Source organism: Fukomys damarensis, unplaced genomic scaffold, assembly GCF_012274545.1.
Source record: "Fukomys damarensis isolate Sample0158 unplaced genomic scaffold, DMR_v1.0_HiC HiC_scaffold_19, whole genome shotgun sequence".
Lineage (NCBI taxonomy): Eukaryota > Metazoa > Chordata > Mammalia > Rodentia > Bathyergidae > Fukomys > Fukomys damarensis.
Genome location: NW_022900931.1, coordinates 55,237,465 through 55,248,718, shown reverse-complemented (window position 1 = coordinate 55,248,718; position 11,254 = coordinate 55,237,465). Strand labels below are relative to the sequence as shown.

Genomic DNA, 11,254 nt, shown 5'->3' with positions numbered 1-11,254 from the left:
CTGCCACCCGCCGCCTCTGCCTCCCAGGCTGCCCTCCGCTGCAGGGCCACCATGCTTCTGCCAAGGCCTGGAGACTGAGCCCTAAGCCGTCACCATCTCGAGGCCCTGTCCTCCCCGGCCGGACCCCAGGGTAAGGATCAGGGCCCTCAGCCTCACAGCTGCAGTCCTGAGGACATGGGTTCCCTTACCCGCCGCCGCCCCACTTCCCAGTACAGGGGCTCCCAGAATGGACTGTCTGGCTTCTCCCTGAGGGCCTAGGAGTTTCATCCTGCTCTCCCTTCAGAGTCAGAGTATGGACCCAGGAGTCCAGGCCCCAGATCTGTCTTCCCTCTTGCCAAGGAGTCATAGCCCCCGAATTCCTCCTTCTCCAGGCCCTCAGCCCTCTCTTCCCTCAGACCCAGGAGCTCCAATCCTCAACCTCCTCCTCCTCCTCCTCAGGCTCAGACCTGCAAACCCAGGTGTCCCCCTGGTGCTGACAGACACTGACCCCATCCTTGAACCCAGCCTGGTCTGCACCCGTGATCATGGCATGCTCTGGCCAGGGCCCAGTCCCTCCAGCCTCCCTGGATGGGTGCCTGGGACTGGGGGCGCAGGTCGGGGCTGGGCTGGGCTCCCCCGGTCCTGCCTCCTTGTTCATCTCCCCACAGGTCCCGCCCCGGCCTAGGAGGTCAGCCGGGGAATCATTAACGAGAAAGTGACATGGCTGAGAAGGAGGGTGAGTCCCCCTTACCTGAGCCCCAACTTTGGCTCTGCCTGGTGCCCCTTCTGCTGTATCCTCTCCTTTATCCTCCAGCCCACGGAGCCCCTCATCCTAGGCACCCCTCCCAGGCCCACTCCACCCCTCTGGGGACTCCTGCACCTGATTAAATATTAACCACATTTTCTGAGGGGCTCTGCCATCACCTGCCTTCCTGCCACCTCCTAGGATCTTTCAGACACCCTACCTCAGTTTCCCCTCACTGCCCCCTCCTCAGTGGTTTTTCAACTAACCCTGGATCCAACCTCTACTTGAGGCTGAGGTGGGGACACTGCTGTAGCTGTCACGGTTAAGGACTCAGGTCCTAGAGTAAAACCCACAGGGCTGCATCTGAATTTGCTTCTGCTCCTTTTTCGCTGTGTGATCTTGTGCAAGCGACATTATTTCTCCAGGCTTCAGTTTCCCCCGGGTTGAGTGCAGATCCTAATTCTCTCTCTGTGAGGTGGTTGGGAGAGGGGGGCGCAGGACATCAACTGGAGCTGTCATGATGGGGGCCCAAGGACCCCACCAACTCCAGACAGTCCTCCCACCTCCTGGCTCAGTCACGGAAGAGCAGGGGGAGGACTTTGGACTCAGCCCTGAGGGATGGAGAAGGGAGAGGCAGTGCAGAAGCTGCAGCAGGGATGACGGAGAGAAGCACTTTCTAGCTGTGTGGCCCCTGGGCACACAGCTAACCCTCTCTGGGCTCCATTTTCCTCTGCAAAATGGAGATGAGAGTAGCACGGAACTCAGAGCTGGGTGTGAGGAGGCACCAAACATCTTGGCTGAAATGATTAGCTTGGTTTTCTGGCTTCTTTGGCTCCCAGTTTGGTGTAGGTAGCAACTCAGGCCCCAAACCATTCGGCTGTGATCCAGAGCAAACCCAGGCTCCCAGTCACTCGGGAGAAGGTGCCACACTGGCTGGGCAGGCGGATATAAAGCCTAGCCCCTTTGTGCCAGTTTATTTCCTGGAGCTGATGCCAGGGTTGGGGCCTGTGGGTGACTGACCAAGGGAAGAAAAGCAGCAAATGCTGGGACAGGCGGAGATTGGTCTGCCTATAAAGGAAAAGATGCAGAGGGCCTGGTGTATTCCCAGAAGCTTGGGGTGTGGGGCCATGTCTGGACGCAGGTGTGGACGGCTTTGATGCTGCACCTGCTTGCTGGTGGCTCCACCTATTTTCTGGTCTCCTTTCCTCATCTATAAGTGACAACAGTCCCTTCCTAATTGTCAGCGGCAGAGGTTAAGGACGGTGCAGAAGAGAACAGGGTTAAGGCAGTGTTGTGAGTTGGCGTGGGATCCTGAGAGCTGGGGCCGTGTCAGTGACCACTGGTATTATCGTTACCACTGTTGAAGTGTCCCCAGAGGTCGCAGTGCTGTGGGTCTTGGAATTGAGGTGGTGACTTGAGGGATGGTAGGGCAGAGGCACAGCATGCTGGAAGCTGGGGTGTCAGAGTGCCCCTGTGTAGGGTGCAGAGATAGCCCTGGAGAGTTTGGAGGTGAGGATGGAAACGGATATGGGTGGTCCACATGTGTCCCCCGCTCTTGTTGGAGCAGACTGTTGGGACCAAGGTGAGGAAGAGGAGATTCCCTGGTGGTGCTGGGTCTCTCCACAAGGTGGCGCTGGTGGTTATTCTTTCTTTTTCTTTCTAACTGGGATTTTTCACGTGTGGCTGGGTTGCTCACTGGAAGCTCTGCTGGGTGTCTGACAATGGCCCGTGGCTGTCTCAGAATTTGAGGAGATGTATGTTTAAAAAGCCATGCTTATATCTGACAAGGTTGGAGTGCTGGAATGAGGGCTTTAGCCTCCATCCTGGGGAGTCATAGAGGGTTCTAGGTAAAAGACTGAGTTGGGTTTGGTATTTAGTAAGGTTTCCAGGCTCCATATTGCTCAAGAGGGGAAGAGAGCTCCGCAGTCAGATGGGGCTGGACCAAGGTGGGACTGGGGGAAAGAAGGGAAGGGGGACAGCAGAGTTACCCAGGAGGCCTGGTGGGCTGCCAAACTGGCAAGCTGTAGGGGGACAGAAGTGTGGGGACAGGGGCCTCTGAGACAGGACCTGTGAGGGAGAGGAGCCTTGCAGCTGAGCATTGTGGGGCTCGCTTGTAATCTAGTTACTTGGGAGGCTGAAGAAGGAAGATTGCAAGTTTGAGCTCAGCCTGGGTGACTTAGCAAGAGCCTATCTCAAAATAGAATCAAAAGGGGGCCGGGGATATACCTCGGAGATACCTGGGTTCTGTTCCTGGAACAAAAGGAAACAAAGAGCAGATTGGTAGGGACGTAGAAGCCAGTGTGGGGTGCGGTGGGTGAAGAGAGACTAGAAGGTTCTAGAGGAAGGTGTCTAAGAGGCTGTGGGACCCCCAGTCTGGGACTCAGAAGAGAGTCCAGGCCCGGGGATAGAGAGGGGAAACAGAGGCCACAGAGATAGCGGAGATAGACAGGAGCAGGGAGGGATGAAGGGGAAGGGACCACAACCTACCTTGTGAATTCCAGATTTTGGGGCAGGGGATAGAGAGTTGAACTGAAGAGCTGGCCCCTCAGAGAAGTAGAAGGAAAATGGAGTCCAGAGTCCAGAGGGGAGAGACCATCACCCAGGAAGCTGGAGTTATTTAAAAGGAAGCCTGGCATGGTGGTGCATCCCTATAATTCCAGCACTCTGGGAGGCTGAGGCAGGAGGATTGCAAGTTCAAGTCTTGGCCAGGCAACTTAGTGACTTAGTAAAACATTTTAAAAAGGACTGGGGATGTAGTTTAATGGGAAGGCTCTGGGAGGACAGAGACCTGGAGCCATCGATTGGGTGGAGTTTGAGAGGCCAGAAGTTAAAGGTGTCACCTCTGAGGGTCTTGGCAGCTACATTGGTAGGAGCAAAATCATCTGGGGAGAAGATGTGGGACAGCTGAGAATCTCCTGAGAAATGGGGAGCAGAGAGTCTCAGGGAGAAGAGGGAGCAGGGAGGCCTGGCTCACGGAGGACAGAGTTGAAGAGCAAGGGTGCTTCCTGCCCCAACAAAAACACACAAAGAGGGCACTTCTCACACTGGGGGCACCAGAGTGAAGGTGAGTCCTGTGTCACCTGAGGCACCTGTTTTGGAGGCATCCAAAGTCCTGAGCCGGAGGGCAGGGAAGAAAGTGCTTTCCCGTCACCCTAGAAGATACTAGGGCCTCTGGGTTGGTCCGCGTAGCCCAGGCAGCTACTTTTGCAGACAGAGGAGTTGGGGGAAGCCTGATCCTCTCCCAAACGAAAAGGCAGGCAGGGGCAGAGCTGGTAGACGGGCTAGGAGGCCATGTTGAGACAGGCAGGGTCTCCCAGCAGGGTTGGGCGAGGCTGGTCTGGCCCTCTGGGGCCCCTCTGAGGGAGAGTGTTTCCTCATGCTTTGATGGGAGCTACTGGGCTCTTAGATGCTTAAGCCACTCAAACAGTGGGTGTCCCTGCAAGATCCTGGACCGCACCCTGCTCTGTTCCCGATACTGGCCTGGCACTGCGCCCACAGCCGTACCACCACGGTCACAGATAGGAGGACTGGGAGTGCTTTGACATAAGCTGGGGTCAGTGAAGTTTTGAGTGGCCTTTTCTCTCTGGTCCTCTTGATCTGAGTGGAAGAGTTGGCATATAAGCTCCAGGACCTCTGTCTCCCTGGGAGTAGAATCCCTCTTCTCCCTGGGCCACACCTCTTTGCTGGCCCTGCCATTCTGACCACCTCTCTGCCCCTCCCTTCCTGCAGGACATGCCCTTCCCACCTCATGGCCTTAGCCCGGGCTGTTCCCTCTTCCTTGAAGTCTTTGCGTGGCTGGCTTTTCATTCTATTCTTAGGTCCAAAGTCTCTTCTGTTCCCTTTCCAGAAGCCCCGTTTGCTGCCCTCAGCTTGCCTTAGTTTCATAGCTTTTGCCACAATCTAGAAACAACTGGGCTCATTTTCTTGTGATGCGCCTCATCCCTGCTCATATTCCCTCGTGTGTAAGCCCTGCGAGAGCCATCCTCTTATCTGTCTTGTTTTGGGGTCTGTTCCTGGAGCCTAGGTTGCTGCCAGGGGCATGGCAGATGCTCACCAAGATGATAAGCGAATAAAGCTGCATTTTACTGATGGAAATATTGTGGTTCAGAGAGGCAGAGGGAGGTACCCAGGGCCACACAGCTTATTGGGAACTTGCTGTTCATCAGCACCCTGACACAGCGATAGGTGTTATGGCTCTGTGGTATATACTTTGGACCCAGCAGCAAATCTGCCCAGGGTTCAGTGCTCAGCGCTGACCCCCCGAGGCTGAGTCGCCATGGGGACGTGACCCCATCTGGAACCATCGGAGCAATGGGAATGGCAGTGTAGGGTTGAGATGAGGACCGAATAGCTTGTGTGTTTAGAGCACTGCCTTTGCACATCGTAATCGTCACCGAGAGTTTGGTTGTTGCTATTTAAAATAACTTTGTTATTATTATTTTAATTTTTTGCAGAACCAGGGGTCGAACTCAGGGTGTTGTGCTTGCCAGGCAGGTGCAGTGCCACTGAGCTAAACCCCCGGCCCATAAAAGAACTTGAAAGGGCTACTTTTAGAAGTAGGTGCTAGGTGGTTCCCATTTAACAGAGGAGGAGGAAGAGGCTCAAAAAGGTGATGTCCCCTGCCAAGATCTTAGCCGGGAATGGGTAGTATTCTAAAATAAGGCTGAAAAACTTCCAAACTTGGATTCTCAGCCTCCAGGAGACAGATTTGATCTTGGAGTGGGGTCCTGTGAGAGAACGTGGCTCAGAGGGTGACTGGGGCAAAGAATCTATGACAGCAGAAAATAGGCAGTGAAGAAATGCTAAGAGGAGGGAAGAGAGCTGACAAGAGGGCAAAGGTCAGGGGTTCCAGACCCCACCCCCACCCCACCCCAAAGCTTCAGGAGCCTCTGGACAACTTAGCAAGAGTGAGAGGCCCAGGAACAGAAAGTGACCAAAGAAGTACAGGAGCACAGTGTCAGCGGGAGGAGTGAGCCCATAAATGCCAGGGAAGTGCCAGGGGCGGAGGCAGGAAGGGCAGCGCTGGGCTGGAGCCCTCCAGGAGCCGGACACTTGGCTGTCCACAAGGCAGGGGAGGGACGGCCCTGCCAACCTGTCAACCCAGGAAGCAGGACCCAGGGTGCAGCAGGGGGCAGGGTGGGGCTGGCCCAGTGCCGGAGCCTGGGGGAACGAGGACAGGCCTGGCAGTGGCCCCAGCATGGTGTCTGTTGCAGGTGGCCGGATTGTGCCGTGCTCCAGACCCAAGGTGGCAGCTCTCACTGTGGGGACCCTGCTACTCCTGACAGGCATCGGGGCGGCATCCTGGGCCATTGGTGAGAGCGGTTGGCCCCTGTGCCTCTACCCTCCCCAGCCCGTCCCCCCAGCCTCCTGCCTCACCTCTGCCTTCTCTGTAGTGACCGTCCTATTCAGGAGTGACCAAGAGCCGCTGTACCCGGGTGAGTACCGTAGGCTGGGACCCTCTGCGGAGCCCCAGAGGAAACCTGTTTGTGGGGGGAGCTCAGTAAAAAATATTTTTGTTTCTTTTTGGTACCAGGGATAGAACTCGGGTCCCTGCACTTGTGAGGCAGGTGGAACCACTGAGCTAAATCCCAGCCCTAAAAACTATTACTGTTTGCATGGTTTTGTTTTTGGTACTGGGGATTGAACTCTGGTCCTTGCACTTGTAAGGCAGGAGCCAGAAACACTGAGCTAAATCCCTGGCCCCTAAAAAAGTATTTTGCATGAACGTTTGTATACCTCTGAAATGCTCATAATAGTAGTGTATTTGGACTGAGTGCTGCGTCTAAGGCAGAGTCTAATAAGCACTTTACACGTCTAACCCGGTGGTTTTCAGGCTCCCAGCGGGTTACCCATTAGTGAGCCATGAAATTAAATGAGGGAGTTGAAAGCTCCATTTTTTAAAAGTATGAAGTAGATTAGATTAGAAAGTATCACTGTACATGTCTCCCAGGAAGAAAATGTTTTGTTACTGCTTTGTTTTGGTTTTATGCGATCGTGTATATGCGATCCTGTGGCTTCTTCCCAGCAGCTCTAGGAGGTGGGATTGTTACTCTCCTCCTTTTACAGGGGAAACCGAGGCTCGGTAATGAAGCGGTTTTCCCCAGATCACAGAGCTCCCGGGGGCCACACCATGATATACAAATGTGTTTTGTACCTGTTCCAGAGGTACCACATGGATTCAGTGGCCCCTTCCACCTCTCCGAGGAGGTAGCGGCTACTGTTTGCCCGTTTTATAGATGTGGAAGGTGAGGACCGGAGAGGACACACAGCTGGTCAATGAGCTCTTAGACAGGCCTGCGGTGGACAGACTGCAGGATGTAGGATGAATGAGTGAATCTACCCAGGGTCCAACTCTATGGTGCCATTCTGCTACAGGGCTGCAGAAAGAAGGGGTGGTAGGATGTACTCTTCACATTCCCCAGTGTCCTCTAATTCCATAAAGGATGCAGCTCACATCACAAGAAGAAATGAAAATCTAGACACGAAAAGCCAAAGCAACATTCACCATCCTCTTTGGGACTGCGGTGGGATTTATCTGTGCCAGGCACAGGCTTGGGGCTTGATGAGATCCATTCACTCAGTCCTCAGCTCAGCCCGTTTTCCTGTGGGGAAGCCGAGGCCCAGAAGGGCCAAACTATGCGGCCCCTGGTCCATAGCGATGTGGCAGGGCTGGGACCAGCCCCCGTGCAGCCTCGGTGGTAACTGAGGGCAACTCCCCTGAGATTGTTCCGAAATCACTGAATCCATCATCATGTGAAGAATAACACATACTGAGCGAGAGCGCTGTTTGCGGATTTGCCCTGCCGGTCTGTGGAGTTGGGGCTGTTCACATCCCAGTGCTTGGTATATGGGGGAATCGCAGGCCCGGTGAAGTGAACTCACTTCCCCAAGACCATGTCACAGATAAATGGCAGAGCAATGAGATCAGGCCTCCGTGGCTCTCTAGGGCCTCAAGATGAGATCCTGACCCTCCTTGGCTCCTAGAATGCTCCCTGGACCCTGCCCTGGGTCCTGCTGAGGAGCTTGAGGGGCTCCAATCCCTGGGCTTCCTCTCATTCATCCAGATGCCTGTTCTTCCTGTCCCCACGGCGCCAAAGCCCTGACTCCCCCGCACACACCTAGAACAATTTCCTTCTGTGCTGTCGCTTCAGAGCTCAGGGCCTCACACCAGCCCCGACCTGCTGGAAGCCTCAGTTTCCTCATCCAGGAGGCAGGGTGAGAGAACCACGGGAGAGGGGAGGAGGTGACTATCCTAGCTGTCCCTGCGGGGCTTGGCGCTTGGCTAACTCCACCAGCGCGGCACAGGCTCCTCCTGTTCCAGTTTCAGTCCCCTTGAGCTTCCTGGACACCCCTATATCTCACCGTCCCTACCACCCCACGGCCATCCCTCTGCCCCCGGCAAGCCCTCCCTCACATTCAGGGTTAATCATTTACTGAAGGCACAAGTCAGACCGGCTGGGACATTTTGTTTATTGCTCCAACAGTGCCTGGCACATAGTAGGCTCTCAGGAAATCTCTGGTGAATGAATCAGTGCACAAAAAAAAAAATCACTGAGATGCACCCGCTTGTCCTGGGCCTCCAGCTGGGAGTCACCGGCTACGTCGAGGTGTGGCTGGTGCCAGGGCCCTTGCCCTCCAGTCATACTTGAGTGTTTCCCAAAACACTGAGAAATTATGAGACAAACAAACAAAAACAACCCCCCCAAATAACTCCCATCTTGTTTTTCTGGGATTTTCACACCTCTAAATATATCAGGCAATTTGGTAAGAGTACCAGCTGACCCAGAACATACTTTTTGCATTGCTTAAAATAATATAAATGAGAATAAAGAACTTAAAAGTGGCATAAAATGTAGCTTTAAAAATAATCAGAGGAAGCATTTGATGTACCCACACCTCACCTAACCCACATCCATTAAAGTCACATTGTCTTCCTCAAATCCTACTCTTGCTGGAAATTTCTGCAAGCAGTTAGGAGTCATTTTAAAGTGAGACTTTGAGCCTAGCGTGATGATGCAGGCCTGTAATCCCAGAACCCTAGAAGGTAGGAGGATTGTAAATTTGAGCCCAACCTGGGGAATTTAGCAAACTAAGGAGACCCTGTCTCAAAATTTAAAATAAGGGCTGAGGATGTAGCTCAGTGCAAAGGTCTTAGATTCAATCCCCAGTATCACACACATAAAAGAAATTTTTTAAAAATAAAAAATAAGGGCCGGGGATTTAGCTCAGTGGTTCGGTGACCTGCCTTGCAATCACAAGGACCCGAGTTTAATCCCCGGTACCAAAAAAAATTTAAAAAATAAAATAAGAACTTACTGCCCCCGAGTTGCTGTCCTAAACCTGTTTTGGTCTTGAGCTCAGGGAGTGGTGGTCACTATCCAGCTGAGGTGCTGGGCACCCCTGCCTCACCCCAGAGCAGTAGCTTTCAGATGGCTGAGTGTACTCAAGGCAGGGACAGGTGAGAGCCTGTGTGAGACCCACAGAAGGAGCAGAGAGTGAAGATTGGCCGGTCTGGGTTCAAACCCTGGCTTGGCCAGGATTAGCTGTGTGTCCCTGGGTACATGTATACCTCCAAGGCTCAGTTCCCTCATCTGTGAGACAGAGAAGTGATTACCAGGGTTGAATCCCTTAGGCCTGTTTTCAAATCCTGCCTCTCTGCCTCTCACCTTCTTGGTGATGTTGGGTAAGTCGCCACCTCTCCAAGTCTCAGCCTGTGCAGCTGGAAAAGGGAAGGAGATGTCAGTGATCCCTGGGGAGTGGCAAGGCCTTTACCGGTGGGGCAGGGAGAGACAGCAGCATTGTCCCAGGCATGCAATAGGTGCTGAGTCGTCCTTGGTCATCTTGTCTTTCCTGGTCTGGACCTGCAAGGGGTGCCCAAGAGGACTCAGCCTGCACGTGGCCTTGTCAGGTGCTAATACAAGGATACAAACCTGTGTTGTCACCAGACTTGGTGGCCTGAGGACACGGCCGCGCTGGAGCATCCTGAGGGAAGCTCTCTTTCCCGACCTGCTCCTTCCACCTTCCCCACCTGTGCTAGTGGCAGCTCTGTCCTTCTAGTGGCTCAGATCAAACCCCTTGACCCTCTCCTTCGTCCCTTCCCACTCACACACGAGTCCAGTCTCTCAGCAGCTCCTGCCGGCTCCGCCTACAGAATCTATCCAGAATGCAGCTCTTCTCCCTGTACCGCCTGTGTCCCTTCAGAGCTGGGCATCATGCGGCCCCCAGCCTGATCTTCTGCTCCACCCCACCCCAGTCTGTCTCTTCCTGGGACCCAGAACCTGTGCACAGCCGTGCCGCTGCAGCTGACGGCCGCGTCCGAGGGTCGCTCCGTTGCTCCCCTCTTCCCTGGCTCTTCGCTGTCCCCTGTGCACACCTCAGCCTCGCGACTTCGCGTGCAGCTCCTTGGCCTCCTGTCGCTGTCCCCATATGTACTTCTGTGACTCTCTCACCTCAGCCTTCCCTGCCTGCGTGCTGAGAAGCGCCTCTCTCCCTACCCTCTCTCCCTCTGCTGTCAGGATTCTTGTCTCGGGGACTCTTCTGCTGTGGTGACTCATGGCATATTTCAGTTACTTATCTAGTTCGTTATCCACGTCCCCTGCTGGGCTTCGAGCTCCACAGGGGCAGGGGTTTTGTCTGATTTGTTCATTGCTGTGATGATTTGTTCACAGCCTAAAATAGAGCCTGGCACTCACCTAGTGTTTGGTAAATATAAAGAAACGTACCTCAAGGATTTGACCTAACTTAGGTGGTTCCAGGAGCCCCCCAGCGGTGTGTATGTGTTGTGGGGGACAGACTGATGGGCCCCCTGAGAACATCAGTGCTCAAGCAGGCTGTCTCTATCCTGCCCTAGACATGAACCACCCCTATGACATCTCCAGCCCTCCTCTGTGTCTCAGCCTGCCTCACTGCACAGTTTCTAGTGTGTTCGTTGAGTGACTGTTTAATTACTATCTGTCTCCCCACTGCCCAGACTTTGGCTTGGATAGAAGGGCCCAAGGCTCTCTCTGGCACCCTCTGTCACCAGGGTCATGCAGTAGTTAATGCTGATTAATGAATAGATATTGCACCTTCTGTTTGGAGAATTATGCACATTAGCACTGAAGACTCTGATAAGTCCTATGGAAAAGATAGCTATTTTTGTCTGTATTTTTTATGATCATAAGGTATTTATTGAAACATTTTGGTAATCTGGTCTTAGCCAAGGGTCTTCCAGCTGCAAAAGACAAAAGGAAAAATGAAATTGGCTAAATGGAAGGGGAAATTATTACCTTTCTTGAATCTGGGGTTCTTCAAGCCTGGCTGGGTCAAGGAGCTTTGCAAAAGTAGTGCACCACTGTAATCCCAGCACTAAGGGAGGCAGAGTCAGGAGGATTGTGACTTTTGAAGCCCAGCCTGGGCAAGTTAGTGAGTTAGCAAGACTCTGTCTCAAAATAAAAAATAAAAAAGGCTGGGGATGTAGCATATTGAAAAAGCTCTGAGTTCAATTCCCAATACCAAAAAAAAAAAAAAAAAAAAAAAAAAAAAAAAAAA

At 53.4% G+C, this 11,254-nt stretch overlaps 1 protein-coding gene across 3 annotated transcripts in view; it reads left to right on the top strand.

Annotated features, from left to right (window-relative positions):
• The first annotated feature begins 6 nt into the window (after positions 1–6).
• The window catches only part of Hpn (hepsin), a 14,875-nt gene continuing 3,627 nt past the window's right edge, over positions 7–11,254 (top strand). Inside the window, exons 1-4 of one of the 3 annotated variants that reach the window (XM_010626323.2) lie at positions 7–130; positions 648–715; positions 5,938–6,036; positions 6,118–6,159. In XM_010626323.2, the coding sequence (XP_010624625.1) occupies positions 700–715; positions 5,938–6,036; positions 6,118–6,159 (157 nt within the window). In that variant the 5' untranslated portion in view covers positions 7–130; positions 648–699. Of the gene's footprint in view, positions 716–5,937; positions 6,037–6,117; positions 6,160–11,254 lie in introns of those variants that run through there. The other 2 variants (XM_010626322.2, XM_033765728.1) reach the window with 2 other exon arrangements.